Here is an 18,899-nt window from a genome sequence, read left to right as displayed (position 1 = left end):
TTGTGTTGCGTACACTGCATGTGCAGTTTCCACAAATTGACCCCCTGGGGACAACTAAAATATATATCTACTACATAACTGTACAAGTATATATACACAAAAGTAGGTAAGAGGTCACAGGAGGGTGCACAACCAGAGCAAAGTAGCTACCCATGCTTTGCTTCAGTAAATATCTAGGTGTAGTAATAACTGTAAATGCTGTAGAAAATGTAGTCTATAACTTGCTGCTAGAAGGCTTCCTTCAGTTTTTGCAACATGAATTTGTAGAAATAAGCATGGACCAGCCTACTGAACAGATGCTTGTTACATACTGTAGTTACAGATATATGTATTGCTCTGACCATTGACAATTGATCAAAGTGAAACCATTTTAAACCGGAGGAATTAAAAACTTGCGCTGAAATCTTTGACACATTTTGCATATCTTAATGTATGCCAATGTTGTATGACCAACACAAAAGATTAGCTTTTTTCTGCAAAACAGTAAGATTATAATGGAGACCAAGAAAGTAAAGAAATGGGCACTTTATTGAGCTTTATTCCAATACATAACTTCAATCACACGATTTGTATTTAAAGCAAACAGCACAACTGGTCAGTATCAGGCGTATGCATTAAATATATAGTGTAAACAAAACAAAAAAAACCTACAGTACCCCAACTCAAGCCTAAAAATAAAAACCAAGCTTCTCTGAAGCCAACTTTTGTTTAAAATATCTCAGAAATGAGGCGTGAAGCTACAGATCATTGTTAAAAGTCAAGGACAAAGCAAAACAATCTTAAGAACAAAGAACAGCCATTTTGAAGCAACATTTTGTCCTGAGATAGATTAAACGGCACAGCAAAAGTTTTAAACGGTCTTCTGCTGTCCCTTCTTCCCAATCAAAGACTTGTGGATGTGTGGGATGACACCTAGAGGGAAATAGACAGTGAGAAAAACCCATGGTCATGCACAATCGATTCAAAGGCACGCACTCAAGATCCAGATACAACATCTGATTAAAGAGAGGTATTTTCCCAAACAAGAAACAACGTGAGTGCGCTTTCCAGTTGAACGTAACCAGTCGTAAATAGGTACAAGTAATTAGAAATAGCCATAGCACCCCACAATTCAAAACACCATGGCATGTCATCCAAGCTCTTTAACCACAGGGAAATTTATCGCTGAAGAACTCACCACCACCGGCGATTGTCGCTTTGATGAGCGAATCCAACTCCTCGTCCCCGCGGATTGCTAGCTGCAAGTGGCGCGGCGTGATACGCTTCACTTTCAAATCCTTAGAAGCGTTTCCTGCCAACTCCAGGACCTGACACGAGTCTTCGCGTTAGTATATGGCATGAAAATGCCCGTCGTAAGCATACTTTTCCTTTAGTACTCACAAGAAACTTAAAGGAGCCTCCATTTTTGGCACAATGCCACGACCTCCCAATTAACTGTAACCCAATGGCTAAGAAATGACGTCCCGTTTTGAATCAACACACACGCATATGACATTGCTCACCTCGGCAGTTAGATACTCCAGAATGGCTGCACTGTATACGGCCGCGGTCGCCCCTACACGCCCGTGACTCGTGGTCCTTGATTTCAGATGCCTGTGGATACGACCGACGGGGAACTGCCATCGGAGAAAGGGGCATAACCTTAAGTTTACTGTGAAGTGATTACACGTGCAAACTCCATGTGGTGTCCGCAAACATTTGGAGAATTTTCTTAATTTTCTCACAGCCCCTAAAGATTCAAGTCGGTAAAATATCTATAACAAGTTACCGCCAAAATCACATGCAACGTCTAATTGAAAACACGTATAATTTCCATATCTATTTCAAGATGTATGTATGTAATAAATGGTTGAATAATTAGTTACGTAAACACTGCACATTTTGACCATCCAAACACAACTGACCTGTAAACCCGCTCTCTGTGAGCGCGAAACAGCCTTTGTCTTGGTCTTGCCGGAGTCCTTCCCTGCTTTGCCACCAGCCTAAAAATGGAAAATGTTCAGAAAGCATGTGGACGTGAAGACGTGCTTCCAAAAATATGAAACCATGTTTATTCATCACAGGCAAGTCCTATGCAATCAATCTCCACATCTCTCCAGTCCGGATATTTCCGCAGACGCTAGCCAGCTAGCTAACGTTAGTTATATCATTCTTCGGGCTGCCGCTCAAATGCTAGCAATCAGGGTAATCTGCTTCGAAATTAACCAACCTTTTCTCATCAGTACACATTTTGCTCTTTTTTGTTTAACGAAATCAGAATTTTGGTATATACGCACGCAACAATGCAAATAAAAAATCTTACCATTGTGTTTTATTTGGTTGAAAATATGCGCTCGCTTTTAATCTATTTAACCTCTTTGCCTTCTCTGATTTAAACGGCTTGTCCCGCCTTCACTTTATTATATATGCATAGAATCCCACACATCCGGGACGTTGCATTTAGTCCGAGAACCAATCGCATTTCTATGCGGAATTGCTTGGGGAGCTTTTAAACCAACCACAGTCATAGCAACGTCTTGCGCGCCTCTTTTCAGAGTAGGACGGGTAATGAAGTTTCTTATTCGCTTAGCTGAGAACATTTTTTTTAAATAAAACACTCTTTCTTTGTTTTATCCATGAATATCTTTACCATTTAAGAAGGCATGGTTAAAATGCTTAAGGGTTATCATCACATCTTCTAAATAATAAAAGGTCATCCGTTAGATTAAAAAGACAATAATAGTAAATTGTTTTTTATGAGAAAATATTGGTAGCCTGCAAAAAGCACTTAAATACATTCTTCCTGGGTTACACAGTGTAAAAATCAGTTTGCAATTACTTGCATGGGTAAGTACAAAAGGACTCTCTGCAAAGACAATAATATCTACTTCAGAGACCATGTTGTCATCATTACTGGAACACAGCCCTTTACTGTTAAAAGATGAATAGGTGTAGCCTATAGGACAAGTCAATATATTAAGATGATCAGATGTAAAAGAGATTCCCATACCTCCATTTAGTGGCATACAGTGCAAAAATCTGGAAAATATTTTCGTTTTGAATGGAAATATTGTGCATGCGTACCATGTTTATACATGTTACTCTGGAATTTCTGTGATTTTTCCATTTCGGCATTGGGAAAATTAGACCTAAAATAGGCTTTACCTGATAATGAATAAGGTTTAATGATTCAAATAAATTTAATAAAATACAATGTAATCTCATTCCATAGCAACGGTTTCTGGCTGGTCATGCTTGTTATGGCACACAGGTATGGTCCTCTCAATAAACCTGCCTTTAACTGCAGATTAATTTAACCCTTTAAGGTGTAAGATCACAGATATGTGATTAGAATGTTAAGTGGACATTCAATGCTGATGTTATAATTGCTATTGGTAAGTGAATGCAATGGAGCTCTATAACACTGACTTAAAATTTAGAGAATTCTTTTTAAAAACCCTGTCTTCAAAGGATTAATTAAAAGAGAGGAGTTGAAGATGGCTCTGCTTTTTTGGATCTTACTGGTAAATGCTTGATTAGTTGGTTCTAGATACCTGACAAGTTGCTGAATGTTTACATACAAACTGTACTTTTTTCTTGTGTGGCTTATAAAGTTCTGTCAATATTTTCAGACTTTCAATATTTTCAGTGTTTCAGCAGCAACTCATTTGAGGGGACAGGACATCCAATTTACATTTTTACTCCATTTTTATGCGTGACACTTAGTGCCGATCATCAAGCAGAAAGCTAGATTAAAAACGAACGTGAATCCTCATTGGTGACCAGTGACCACCAACAGATCTCCAATTGGATGGCTGTAGGTGTCAGACAGTGGGATACGCGAACAAAAGATGGACTGACTGTGAGAACAGGCAATGGCCTCCAAACTCAATCAAGGACCTCCCTGCTGATTTAAATATCAATCCTCTGCCTTAATAGCCATTCTCTAGTAAATTCCCTCACTCTCAGAAAAAAAGCTATGGAAAAAGTACCTAAAACGGTACAAACACTTGGGGAGGGGTGGTACACTATAGGGACTGTATCCCTAGTCATCCATACATACTACTTTTGTACCTTTTTTGTACTTATTAGTGCCCAAACAGAACATTATTGTACCTTCAGGGTACATTTGGGAAAATTGTGCCTTAAAGAACACAGTTGTACACCCACTGTACTTCTATTTCTGAGAGTGAAATCACTTAAAAATAATTCCTGAAGTTAATATTTATGCACAACTGGCAGTGAACCAAAACTTGCATCAATCTTAGCTGTTAAGGCTGACCAGAAACAAATGGATTTCTTCCACACTACGCATCAAGTTGTTCAAATAAAAAGTGATGTCTCACAAGAGCCATGATTTTTCTGCAATTACACACAGGATACACAATTTCCAATGTGTCTGAATTTTAGATTAGTTGTAACTGGTCAACCGTAATTTTAAACTAGTGAACAGAGCATTACAAAAGTCATTGAAATATATGCATTAACTAACTTCTCAGCATCCTGCAATGAAAAAAATAATGGCTTATCTCTGGCTATGTTTCTAATATGTAATCTTAGTTGCATTATTAAAACATGACACACATTAATTAACTGCTTCTAATTCAAATTCAAAGTTGACAGTCAAAAAATCTCAGTCTTCTAGGATTTAATATAAGATACTGCTAACACAATCAGCTGCATTGGAGATCTGCCCTCAGGTGACATGGAGTATATCCTAGCAGATTCCACTGCAAGGCTTTGTGCGGGCAGGAGTGTAATCTAGAGCTACGCCTTTTCCGATCTGGAAGTGGTCAGTTTATTTTATTTTCCTAAAAAAATTCCAGGACTATCTGTGCAAGTGATCTATAGAGGTGGCATGCTGTTCCTGCAGGGTTGCCAAACTAGGCGGACTAATCCTTCTGTTCATCTTCACTCCAAAAAAATAATTTACAGGGGTAGTTGCAGAGTAAAAACATCAGCAGTAAATGGAGGATTTAGCTAGAGTTACTGGGAATCAGTTAAAGGCGGGAAAGGCACATGTGCACATACTCTATCAAGGACCCAGGTAAAAACATATAAAAGAGGTTTGTCCCTCTCATCATGTAACTGTAGCCTCACTTAGTCATTAAAGGCAAAAGGGGCAGCTCCTCCCCCCCACCAATCTCCCTGTGCACACCAATGAACATTTTTTGGCATATTTATTTATGGAGAATGTCAGATGCCTCTGAATTAATATTTAGAGAGAATGTCATGGGCCTCATCTGGCTATTTGGTTGAAACACTGTGGTCCTGCTGAGAGGGGAAGCCATCTTCCTTCCTCCCATACATGGTCAGCCCCACCCTGGCCTGGCTCACCAATGATCTCTGGCTGGCTCGGGTGTTACACTTTGCACTTTTCTTATTTCGCTGACATACATATTAAATAGTGTACAGTTTTCAGTGTGGTTTCCTTACTAAACTTTAAAAAAGTTTTATTTTTTAAAAATGAATATAAAGACATTAAAATCACATTTGTGTAACGTAATGAATGTAATAGACAATATTTCATTAGCTTGAAAATGTCTGAATTTTCAATTTAAAAATCTGCACTTTCTCTCTCTGTATTGCAGCTCTCTCTAGAAATGTCATAATCCTCACTTCAGCTATTAGATTGCTGTTTGTAGCCTATACAGTATACCCACTCCACAGCCTTACCCCAGCTTGGCTCTAAACACAAGATAAAATCTGTGTAAAGGTGAATCAAAATTCAGTCCAGATGACAGGTGTGTGTGTGCCATAGTGCTTTATTTCAACTCCAGAAACTTTTTGCCATAAGCTTTCAGGAGTTTGTCTTAGTTCCGGAATTCTTGTTCTGCGCTGATTCTAGTTGGAAATGACAGAATCTGCCCAGATCCGGCCCAGAGTCACTTGCTATCTTATGTCATATTTGGTACTGTTGGGAAATGTTTGTTGCACCGCAATAAACTGGTGCCTATACAACTTTAATATGAAAAGCTTAAGGAGTAATGAACCTGGCCAAGTTCCAAGAGTGGGAACATAATTGAAACGAGGGTTTGAAACTGCAGTGATGTTTCGGATCACTTCAGTCTAAAATACTGCTTGTGTACAAAATTTAATGGGCATTAGGCCTCTATTGCAGAGTATTCTTTTTGTGACTGTTAAAAATCACTGTTAAAGTGACTGTTAAAGGTTGCTTTCAGAACCAATGCCTTTCATTAGATAGACCTAATGTATGGATGGATTTTGTTGTGATTCCTTGCTACGTGCAGTAGGTGGCGCTAGGTGAACGATGTAACATTTCCTACCTGCAGATGAATTCTGTGCTCGTGTGTATGTGGAGCATAATACTATAAAGTTTATTAAACAATGCCTGCCTATAACCATTTAAAACCATTTTATGTGTTTTAAGTATGTTGTACACTTAGCTTGTCTAGAATCATTGGTGTAAACAATGGTTCTTTATAGCCCTGTCAGCGTCAGATTTTACTGCCAGAAACCTATCCTTATTGGCAACAGCAAACTAAAACAAGCTTAATGAAAACAATGTGTACTTAACCTGAATATTTGTTTTTATAAAGAAGTTAAATAAATGTTACTTTGATTTAAATGATAAAAGCTGCTTCAGTTTGATTTGGTTTTCTGAAACGGAAGAGGTTTCACAGATGGATTGTTGCCCCCTGGTGATTAGATTTGCACACTGCCAGTTTGTGATGTAGGAGCTAAACAGATTTTTTTTCCATCACTGTGCCCCAGTAACTGTTGATCCTTGCTTCCATTTTGAGGCACACACCATAAATTAAGAGGCTGTGCAATAGAAATGGGGTGGCATGGTGTTGCAGTCTCCTCCCACACTCCAAGGACATGCAGTAGGCTAAATTGCCCATTGGTATGAATGTGTGAGTGAATGGCGTTTGTGCCCTGCAATGAATTGGCGACCTGTCTAGGGAGCATTCCCGCCTCTCGCCCAATGCATACTGAGGTAGACTCCAGCCTCAAAGCAAACCCTACCCAGGAATAAGTGGGTTAGATAATGGATGGATATATGCGACAGAAATGCTGTCTTCAGCGTGGAATGGGTACAAGTACTGACTGGGGGCAAGATTATTGTATGATTCACGAAACTAACAAGTTAATACAATGATCTCCATAATGTTTGTGGCAAAGCCCATTTTTTCAATTAACATTCAGTTGGATTCAGATTGGGTGAATGACTTGGCCAGTCAAGAATTTTCAAGCATTTGGTTTGAAAAAACGTTGTTGTTTCAGCAGTATGTTTGGGATCATTGTCTTGCAGTAGGATGAGGCGGCCTCCAATTGGAGGCATTTGCTTGAACTTAAGCTGATTAGATGCTTCTGTACAATTCAGAATTAATTTTGTAGCTTCTACCAGCAGTTACATTATCAGTGGGGACAGGTGAGCCAGTGCCTGTGGTAGCCATACATGCCCAAACCATGGCACCCCCACCACCATGTTTCACAGACGAGGGGGGCACTCTTATACCTGGACTAAGGTCATTGAACATACCTGATGAATCCGAAACACCTGTGAAGCCATTTATCCAAAACATTTTGGTGTCCTGAAATGGGAGACTGTATGCTGTAATCTCTATGTGGTGAAACCAAAATGTATAAAAAATCCCTTTTATAAAATCTGAGAATGTGCACTTTAACCACATGTGAATTGTTTGATTACGAATCTAAAATGGTGGAGTGCAAAGCCAAATCAAGAAAAAATATGTCTTTGTCCCAAACATTATAAAGCTCACGGTATGTCCATGCTGTTAAACTGACATCAGGCTGGCCAAGAGACCAGTAGTTTTGGATGCCAGTCTCATTTTCTGAAAAGTTGCCTTGTGCATTGTGGACAATGATTTACCAAGCTCTGTCTTTAATTTGCAAATATAGTGTTTTCGACCAACGTTCCCAAATATGACCTCAAACTTTCTCTTTCTGGAAAAGTGAAGTTAAGGTTAATTTTGCGTGACAGCACGTACGTCATAGCGTTTATCAAAAATGGGACAACTGTGGGACGGCCGCACAGGGACAGAGTTCATGCGTGTTTGTTTGGAAAGTAAACCGAGGCTTACGCATTACATACGTCTCAAAAGTGGGTTTCATGAGAACACAGGCAGAATGTTTTGTTTCAAGTGTTCCTTCTGTTGAACAGGATGTTCACTCTAACCAGCTATGTTTTGCAGCGTTCCTCAGGAGGTGATTGGTGGGTGTGTCGTGGGAAAGGCGATGGGATAGGCTATTGCAGTCGTGAGTTAAAATGCTTGATTGGCTGTAACATTAACGTCACTGTTAGTTTCATTCTGTGTTAATTTCAGTCCTGTTTCAGGGTAATGTTTCCACAGCTCTCAAAGTGGCACAGTAACAGGGTTTTTTTTAATACCCCAATGATAGCCAGGGCTAGTTTTGCTTTTGATAGGGATGATGCAAGCATTTCTTTTCCCACTAATGTGCGAACATGGGGTGATGTAACGACTGTGACAGTAATGTGACCGCACGTAGCGCCTAGTAAGGGCTAAATAACTGTTCGTTGGACAGGGTTGGACAAATATAGACGAGCCCTCCTGTCGACCACGGTGCGCATTTGTGTGTTTGGCTCTGTGCTGGGAGCCAAGTCTTTGACCTTTGCCCGGCCCGGCCTTCAAATTGTCAGTCCTGATTGGTGGACGTGCTCTGGACAGACGAGCCCCTTGTTTGCCTACTCCATGGCTGCCAAAACCGCGGGAATGACATATCCTGGCAAACGCCTTTAATTTCTGGAATGGAAGTGACCACATGCCAATGTGCGGAACAGACCGGTTTGCATCCGGAAATAAATCCACAAAATACAGGAGAGGGCTGAACCAGTTTGGTCCTTTGGCTGACCCTAACATGACCCTTTTCTCTTCTTCTCTAGGCCCAATTTGGACTGAACTCGTAAACATCCCCTATGACGTCACTATCAACAATGTTTCTGTCTGTTTTGGTGTAGGTTTCTTTCTATGATGTGAACACAAAACAGCAATTCCTTCCATACCGATGTCTTTAAACTATGAACTACTTAAAGAAGTTGGCTGCTTGGCCTGGCTGAGTGTCTAAGGCCTGTGCGATGCAAACACAATGTCTCACATGAGTTAAATAAAACTGCATTGGTCTATTCAGGCTTCAGAGTGAATGGAGCTGCTGCAGAAGCTGAACACACCCTGTGGCGCTGTGATAATCACAGAAGGAACAATAAATCAATGGTAATCCACTAAAAATAGGATTTGTGAACCGCAGGTCTTGACACATTAGATTAGACAAGTTCCTCAGTCTCCTGGTGAGCTTTGCAGGTCTGACTCATAATGCTACTTTTAGAGGTAATTGTTAACATTTAACAGTTATGATTTACATAAACAGGTACTGTTTATGACAGGTTCAATTGACTTTATTTTATCATTTATTGTGAGTCTAATGTCACTGAAATGCTTTTCAAAAATGATCCCTTGTCTCTTTAAACAAAAACTTTAACAGCATTAGATAATTATGTTTGATGAGGAAAATAGACATTCCAGCCCCCTCTAGAATTGTTATTTTGCTTACAGTCTAAGCTTGCTAGATCCCCCGAGTCCTGGTCTGGTCCTGAACAGTCAAAGAGACTATTAGGCCTCCTGGTCAGATATTCCATGCAATAACAAGTCTGAGCATAAGCAGAACTTCCAGAGTAGTTATCATAGGTGCATCTCCAATGTGAAATGAATTTGCACAAGCCACATTTTCACATGATTGGTTTTTAGAATCATGTAGATAGTTGAAGAACAATGATCAATGTCGGGAAACATTCATGCTATAATTTTTATATTGCAAACCCTTACAGTTCTGAGAAGTTTAGGAATATGGGCAACAGTGGTCAGTAAAGAAAAAGCAAGCATGACACACAAATGGCTTTCACAAACAACTTGGAACTTGGAGACAGAAAACTGCAGTATCATGATGACAGAGTATCAGCTGTGTGGGGTTTCTCTAAGTATGCCTCAGCACACTGGAACAATGCCCATGGGATACTACCATTACGCAGCTGTGTGAGTTTCTCTAAGTGTGTCTCGACACAGGACCATTATGCAGCTGTGTGGGGTTTCTCTAAGTGTGTCTCAGCATATAGGACCATTATGCAGCTGTGTGGGGTTTCTCTAAGTGTGTCTCAGCATATAGGACCATTATGCAGCTGTGTGGGGTTTCTCTAAGTGTGTCTCAGCACACTGGACCATTACGCAGCTGTGTAGGGTTTCTCTAAGTGTGTCTCAGCACACTGGACCATTACGCAGCTGTGTAGGGTTTCTCTAAGTGTGTCTCAGCACACTGGACCATTATGCAGCTGTGTGGGGTTTCTCTAAGTGTGTCTCGGTGCACTGGGCCATTATGCAGCTGTGTGGGGTTTCTCTAAGTGTGTCTCAGCACACTGGACCATTATGCAGCTGTGTGGGGTTTCTCTAAGTGTGTCTCGGCGCACTGGACCATTATGCAGCTGTGTGGGGTTTCTCTAAGTGTGTCTCAGCATACTGGACCATTATGCAGCTGTGTGGGGTTTCTCTAAGTGTGTCTCAGCACACTGGACCATTATGCAGCTGTGTGGGGTTTCTCTAAGTCTGTCTCGGTGCACTGGACCATTATGCAGCTGTGTGGGGCTTCTCTAAGTGTGTCTCAGCACACTGGACCATTACGCAGCTGTGTAGGGTTTCTCTAAGTGTGTCTCAGCACACTGGACCATTATGCAGCTGTGTGGGGTTTCTCTAAGTGTGTCTCGGCACACTGGACCATTGTGCAGCTGTGTGGGGTTTCTCTAAGTGTGTCTCGGTGCACTGGGCCATTATGCAGCTGTGTGGGGTTTCTCTAAGTCTGTCCCGGTGCACTGGGCCATTACGCAGCTGTGTGGGGCTTCTCTAAGTGTGTCTCAGCACACTGGACCATTACGCAGCTGTGTAGGGTTTCTCTAAGTGTGTCTCAGCACACTGGACCATTATGCAGCTGTGTGGGGTTTCTCTAAGTGTGTCTCGGCACACTGGACCATTGTGCAGCTGTGTGGGGTTTCTCTAAGTGTGTCTCAGCATACTGGACCATTATGCAGCTGTGTGGGGTTTCTCTAAGTGTGTCTCAGCACACTGGACCATTACGCAGCTGTGTGGGGTTTCTCTAAGTGTGTCTCAGCATATTGGACCATTGTGCAGCTGTGTGGGGTTTCTCTAAGTCTGTCTCGGTGCACTGGGCCAATGCCCAGGGTCACACACCTCCAGTTTTATAGGCCGTGAAGTACAGGGCTCGGAAGGGGCAGTGGTCACATGGTCCCAGAGGAGGAGGCGGGGCCTCAGGCCCTGTGCCAGTCCAGTCCCGCCCCCCAGGACATTTGATTCATTATCTCCCTCTGCGTCTCTGGATCAAGATGTTCCGTAACGAGCCAGGGACAGGACACATGCTGCAAGGCACGCACTGATACCACAGCTGGGGGCGGGGAGGATGGGGCCCGTTTAATATTCAATGTGAGCAGATTTAGATCCAGTTTTTATTTATATTCTCTATGGGATATTGAGTATTTAATTATTCAGTTATCTGAGCATTGTTATTCTCTTCTTGTTCTTATTCTTATTTTCATTCTTATGCTTCTTCTTCTTTTTCTTCTTCTTCTTCTTCTTATTATTATTATTATTATTTTCAGGGATAATGTTTTCAAGACATTATTTTCCAGGACATTTCTTTTTTTTCTTTTTTCTCCCATTTTCTCCCCAATTTTAGTCATTATACCAATTCCCCGTGTGGACCAGCCACAGTCCTGGTCGATAAGCTATCCTCGGTCGATCTGGGGAGGGTGTAGACTGCCACATGCCTCCTCCGATACATGTGTTGTCGCCAGCCACTTCTTTTCACCTGACAGCGAGGAGTTTCACTGGGAGAGCGTAACGCGCGCGGTGGTTCACGCTATCTCTCTGGATCCCCTCCCCGCTGGACAGGCGCCCCGACCAACCAGTAGGAGTCGCTAATGCAGCGATCAGGACTTATACCCTCACTGGCTTCCCACCCGTGAACACTGCCAATTGCGTTCGTAGGACCGTCTGACCATGCCGGAAGTACCGCTGAATTGAACCCGGGCTCTGCGGTGGTAGGCGAGTGCTTATACCTCTATACTGTCCCTACTGTGCTGGGGACCCTAGGCAAAAAATAATTAGGGGGCCTCTCCAAACTACTGATTCTTCTGACTGGACACCAATGTCAAAGGAAGGCAAGATGTTGAGGCCCTGGGGGAGACGGCAGGGCCCTGGCCGAGAGGGTGAGGCCCTGGGTGAGAGGGTGGGGCCCTAGGCGCAGTGCCCGATCTGCCTAGCGGGAGGAATAGCTATTGTGGGGAGTGGGGTGCGGGGGTAGATTGTGAGAGCAGACCAGGACACTAGGGGTTTTGGCCTCTGACATTATACACCTATAACGTTTGCTTGGCTTAACCAAATGAGCCATCCAGCAGCCCCTCAGATTACAGAAAATGAAACCATTAGCTGGTCTGACTGATAAAAAGTTACGAGGTGTGAATTTTGGACATTATTCTACATGGCGTTCACCATGATTTCAGGCATATTGTATCTTTAATGGTTTTAAACAGACTTTACATTTAAAACATATCTCCTTTTAAAAGTCAAAAAGGAAAGAAAGCACATTTAAACATAGACATTCACAATGATCACAAAATAAGAACTACCCAAAAAGGAAAAACCCAGTGTACAAAATTTTAAAAATAAGGAAAACATTCTACAAAGAAAGAAAAACCCGATCTACAAATCAAAACACAAATATCCATAACAACAATCACAAAGACAAAAATTATTTTAAGAAAATTTTACATTAAATAATTTAAAAGTAAACAAAAATACGTGCGCTTGGGAATGGGGTGAAGAGTGGGTGCCCCTCCTAGGGGGGTGGACTACATTATCAGTTCTTTCCAGTGGTCCACTCCACATTTCTCTCTCGCCAGGTCATTGTTTTTAGGAAAGTCCACCAGAATGCCGCCCTGGAGGAGGTTTTGAATCCTCCTCCGGAGAGTGACCAGGTCCACTGATGTTTTTTGGTACACCCTGATGTTCCTCGTCTCCCACAGGACCTGCTTGATGGTGTTGATGATCCCCCACTGACGCTGGAGATCCTTGATCTTAAGTCCCTCTTGGGGACCGTAGAGGACTCTCTCAGACGTCAGGGAGGACATTGGCAGCAATCTGTTTAGGGAGACAGAGGAAACAACAAGGCCCCAGACCCGCCTAGCCACGGTGCACTCCCAGAACAGATGGTGAATGTGTTCTGAGTCAGTGAAACTGTGGGGGCAGCGTTCAGTTAGAGCTAAGTGCCTGCGATACATGAATGTTCTTGTGGGGAGACACCTATGAGCTGTCATCCAGGCAATGTCTTTTTGTTTATTTGTAAGACACTTGTGTGTCACGTTAGCCCAGACGACTTGCGGGTCCCGGGCCGGCTCTGACCTCGGGAGCGTGGCTGTTTTGTTAGATCTTGAATAAGCCATAATGATTTTGTAGCTCCACGAGGTCAAGCCAGCCCTGGGTAATCCTGCCCTGACAGCAAAGTCCTTCAGGGCCTGATAGACATAGGGGGGTCCCAGCTGTACGGTACAGTGAGGTCCAGCACACCCAGGCCCATTGCCCTTGGAAGGGGGTGGCGTAGTACCTAGCAAAGGCACCAGAGGCCTTTCCCTCCTTCCCAGCGTTCTGGAACCGGGTGGCCAGACCCTGCACCATTATGATTTTGACTATGTCTGGGACCCCCCGCCCCCTATTCCTCTCCTCCTTGAGGAGGGTGACTCTACTTAACTTATCCACGTTGCTCCCCCAGACAATGCGAAAGGCCAACCTAGCAATTTGCTTACTGGTGGCCTTGTCTGGGGGAAACACCCTCCCCACATAAAGAAGAATGGGCAGGACTATTGCCTTCAGGACAAGGATCTTACCCACCATGGTCAGGGGCCATGCACTCCAGCTCTGGGTTTTGTTTCGGATGTGGCGTAGGGCTCCCTCCCAGCTCGTTCGCCCTCCTCCATCAGCCTGGAAGGTCACCCCCAAGAGCTTGATGTTATCTCTGCGCACAGGGAAGGAAACGGTTAGCGGCTCACTATAATAGGAAGACAGAAACAGTTCACTCTTGTCCCTGTTGACCAGGGCGCCAGTGGCTGCACAGAAGTCGTCCAACACCTTAGTGGCACAAGCAATGGAATGACTATGGTAATGTCATCCATGTACGCCATCACCTTTAGCCACTCTCCCCTAGCCCCCGGCAGTGGGTAGCCCGCCATGCCTGGGCTGGCCCTGATGGCCTGGAGAAACAGTTTGAGGTAGATGACGTACAGGAGAGATGTTAGAGGACACCCCTGCCTGACGCCAGACCTGATGGTAAACGGGTCAGAGGGCTGCCGGTTGACAACCACTCTGCCCATTATGTCAGTCAGGCAGATCTTCGTCCAGCGCAGGAGGGGGCCAGGAATGTTAATTTTCTCTAGCACTCTCTCCAAGCACACGTGACTCACTCGGTCAAATGCCTTCTCTTGATCGAGGCTTGATCATGACCGCCGCTCCCCGGAGTGGATGATTAAGTCCCTCACGAGGAGCAGGTTGTCATTAGTGGACCTCCCCTGCACGCCGCAGGTCTGGTCCGGTCCGATCACTGATGTTATCAGGCCTTGGAACCTCCTCATCAGCGCCTTCGCCATGATCTTATAGTTGACTGAGAGGAGGTTGATCGGCCGCCAGTTACGAAGGTCCTTCAGGTCCCCCTTCTTTGGGACAAGAGCTACTGAGCTCTGTCTCAGTGAGGCCCCCAACCGCCCCTCCCTGTACGCCGCTCTACAAACTTCCGCCACGTCCTCCCTCAGGAGATCCCAGTAAGTTTGGTAGAACTCGGCTGGGATTCCGTCAGGACCCGGAGCTTTGTGCTGGTTGAGGGAGAGCACGGCCCGGGTGAGCTCCTCGGTGCTCAACTCTGCCTCCGTCCGCTCATCGCCCAGACGTCTGACGAGGCGGCCCAGGAAGGTGTCCACTATAAAGGCCCTCGTAGAACTCCCTGGCCACCTCCCGGACCCCCGCCTCTTGAGACACCACCACACCTCTGTTGTTATAGAGAGTCAAGATGTTATTAGTCTTAGACCGCGCCCTGCGGAAGAAAAACCGCGTTTCAGACATAATGTAACATAACAAAGTAAATCCTTCAACAGACGTTGAAAGTGTCCAGAGCTGAAAGTGTCTAAATCAAGAGCTCATTACAAGTCAAGAGCTGCAGTTGTGGTTGGAGAAACAAAAACCCAGAATGCACAGGGGTTTCCCAAGGTCAAGTGTGGGAGCCCATGCCCTAGAGGGGTTTTCGAACCCATGAGAGGTGTTTAGCCAGCTGTTTGACAGACCCCAGATTCCCCTGTGGAGGGTAAATGGTAAATAGACTGCATTTATATAGCGCTTTTATCCAAAGCGCTTTACAATTGATGCCTCTCATTCATCCATCCACACATACACTCACACACCAACGATGAAAGGCTGCCATGCAAGGTACCAATCAGCTCGTTGGGAGCAATTAGGCATGAGGTGTCTTGCTCAGGGACACTTCGACGCGTCCAGGTTGGGGGATCGAACCGGCAACCCTCCGACTGCCAGACAACCCCTCCTGAGCTATGTCGCCCCAGGGCAAAGGATTCTGGTATTGGTTACACTGGGGTGAAAGGATGACCTCTCCATTCACCACTGATCCATGACCAGAGAAAGCCGAGTCATGCCTCCTTATTAGGAAAGGGTGTGTGACAGCAGGCCTGGGTCAAGCAATTATTTAAAATACTTTAACCCATTAGACACCAGTAACAAGTATGCAGATTACAGATCATTTTAAAATATAGGTATCTTTTTATACCAATTTTTAGTACAAAATTAATCTTTCTTTTTCTGATTGTGTGTTTTGGTCAATAACATGTTTTGATTGAGGTTGTTAGGGGTCTGAAAGGACTGTTAATTAATGTTATTGGAATCTAACGGGTTAAAGAATTTCAAATATGTATTTGACCCAGTTATGGTTTAACAGCATGTGAGCACTCTGCAACTGGAGAGGGAACAAAAACAGGGGCACATTCAGAGAGTACCAAGGTACTCCACAGAGAGGATTGCCTGACCTCCCATCTATATAGGGGGTGGGGGTGGGGGGGTGGGGGGGGGGGGGGCAGTATGATTATGCCTGTATGTAATGAATAACATGGTTTCCTTAAATAAAAAATATATAATTGATTATAAATGTATAAAATATAATGGATTTCTACACCAAATGGGCGTAACATTAGTTGTATGCTATTCATAAGTCGTTAATATAATATAATCTAAATTTAATTATTTTCCATCAAATAACCTCCAGTGACTTGGCCCATGTGTATTTTAAGATTGCATTATTCTATGAAACAGTGCCATCATACACTCTTCCAACAGACCTGTTATATAGCTAGTGACTGTTTATGATGGGAAAGAAAATATAGTTATGTTTAAATGCATGTCAAAATGTTCCTTTCTGTCTGTGGTTTATTTTATATTTGTTAAACAGGCAAGAAAGGTTTTTTAAAAAAGAATTTGCACAGTACCTAAAATACACCAAATATAAGACTGGTCATGAGTTGCTTAAATTCTAAAAGCATCTGTCCTGTAGTTCTTTGCTGGAACCCCCAAAGATTTATAAGAATGTTTACAGCGTTGAAGATTTCAGTGAAATGTGATTCTGGATCCTGGAAGGGGGATGTAATAAGAATGAATTACAGTTTCTTGTGATTCCAGTAGTCAAGATAGGTGAGTGTCTGTGCCCAGATGGTACAAAAAAAAACCTGTTTTTATTTTCTCTCAGACAAAGGCTATAATTTAAGGATCTTTTTGGTCATAAATGGAGATAGTGGGGGGTTGGGGGGGAGTTAAAGAACAAAAAGAGTAGGTCTGTAAATCCCCCCCTATTTTTCAGCCAGGGTTTTTCAGAAGAGACACTGTGGTGTAGGCAGGGCCTGTTTTTCTGTGGGCAGAGAGAGAGTCTGATTCTGGCACAGGCTGAGCTGAGTCTGCAGCTTGTGTTCACCCTGGGGTCAAACAGCTGTGGGGAGCTCTTAAAGGGCCAGCGTCCTCACGTGTGGCCTTCTGCCACGGCCACTCTCTGTCTCCCAATTGACTCTCTGTATGCGCGCATGTGTGCGTGTGCATGTGTTTTTGTCCATTTTCAATTTTATTTGTATTGCACTTTTTACAGAGGACTGTCACAAAGATGCTTTACAGAGTAGCAACGCAATAGACAGAGCAAAAAGAGCAAACAGAGCAAACACCAGGCCTGAACCCCCAAATAGCAAGCACATGAGGTAGGCTAAAAGAAACTCCTAGTGGGGAGAAAACCCTCAAACGGTGGCTTTTCTGTGTGTGTGTGTGAGAGAGAGAGAGAGAGAGAGAGAGAGAGAGTGACAGAGAGAGATTGAGTGTATGTGTTCATGCATGTAGGCATCTGAGTGAGTGTGTATGTATGTAGGAATCTGTGCATGTGTGTTTGGCACATATCTGTGTGTGTGTGTGTGTGTGTGTTTGAAATACACACAGGAATTTAATTCTCATTCATAATGTGAACAGATTTCCAAATTAACATGAATTTAGCAGCAAATGCTCATCTTAGAATGGACTGAGGCAGAAGTATGAATTTTGAACAGGATTCATATGCTTATTGGTCTGCACAAACTGTATGTTGCTTTGGATAAAAGCACCTGCCAAATAAAATGTAATGTAATGATTGTGTCAAGTGAAGAACGCAATCAGAAGCCCAACCGCCCTCCCCCCACGGTCGTTTTTGTGTTTTAAATGATTGGTGTCTGTTAATAACATCAAAAGTAATCAAGCATCTCTTTTTTTTGGATTGCATTCAATGGAAAACCAGCCAAGGAACAGACTGGTGCAGTCTAATTCAAAAGAAGCAGGCATGGGATCATTGTGCACAACATTTGGATGGACACACAGTCGAAAATCTGGAACATTCCACCTGGTGGGACGGAGATTGGGCCTTTCGCCGCAGGACGACGGAGGGGGGGTGGGTGGGGCTCGGTTGGGGGCGTGAGAGGGGCACATTCGGACAGGTCAGCCACGGGGTGAGTTGACCGGGAAGGATGTGGGTGCAGAGGGAAGTGTCTGTGTGTGAAAGGATGGGAAGGGCTAACGGATCAGTTCCTCAGGGGGACGCTGGGAAGAAAATGGAGTGAGAGGGTAATGGTGTAATGATGATGTCACTCTGGCTGGTATAGCCTCCATGGCTGCCTGAAAAAATAACCTGTGGTGACCCCCAAGTTCAGCTCCCCTCCGCTGATGAATTGCCGGCTTATTCTGCATGGCTGGGGGTGGGAAAATGAACCGTATAGGAAATAGGTCATGCAGGAATCAAATGATGGTCTTGTTAATCGTGTATCCAAGAGAGGTGTAAAATAGCCTTCACTGATTTCCCAAGACTCTGGGTTTTTCAGAAACAGTTGGAACTTGTGTTGTGCGACAGTTGTTTGCAAACTTAAAACTACTTTTCCTCAGAAAGAACCCAGATTTTTTTCTGTATGAAATCAAATAGAAACATCTAAAATCTATCATCATTACATTGTCAGTCCTCATAATAAAAAAAAAAATACCACTGCTGAAAGGCAGTCTGTCTGAAACCTGGATTCATCACATTTTAACTGAAAAACTGGTTTTCAACTCAAACATACCCAATTTAGCCATTTATTGGTGTATTACACTGTCCGTAGTCACATTTGAATTTGATTTGCCAACAACAAGCACACTTCTCAACAATAGAGAACAAATAATACTACATTTTTGCCCAAGATGGTGACAATGCCACTTACAGTGCACTGATTTCTAATTGAGGAGCTGGTAGGTGAACATAGGTAAAGCTGTATTTTT

General features: G+C 43.4%; 1 protein-coding gene across 1 annotated transcript; it reads right to left on the bottom strand.

Annotated features, from left to right (window-relative positions):
* Positions 1-510: 510 nt before the first annotated feature.
* LOC135259480 (histone H2A.Z) lies at positions 511-2,459 on the bottom strand. Its single transcript, XM_064343937.1, has 5 exons — positions 2,303-2,459; positions 1,905-1,982; positions 1,503-1,616; positions 1,178-1,307; positions 511-912 (listed from the first exon to the last, which is right to left on the bottom strand). The coding sequence occupies exons 1-5, from the start codon at positions 2,303-2,305 to the stop codon at positions 851-853; spliced, it is 387 nt and encodes a 128-aa protein (XP_064200007.1). The 5' UTR covers positions 2,306-2,459; the 3' UTR covers positions 511-850.
* Between the last annotated feature and the right edge of the window lie 16,440 nt (positions 2,460-18,899).

This window comes from Anguilla rostrata, chromosome 7, assembly GCF_018555375.3.
Source record: "Anguilla rostrata isolate EN2019 chromosome 7, ASM1855537v3, whole genome shotgun sequence".
Taxonomy (NCBI): domain Eukaryota; kingdom Metazoa; phylum Chordata; class Actinopteri; order Anguilliformes; family Anguillidae; genus Anguilla; species Anguilla rostrata.
Note: the sequence above shows the minus strand (reverse complement) of the source record. Positions and strands in the feature narration are given on the sequence as shown.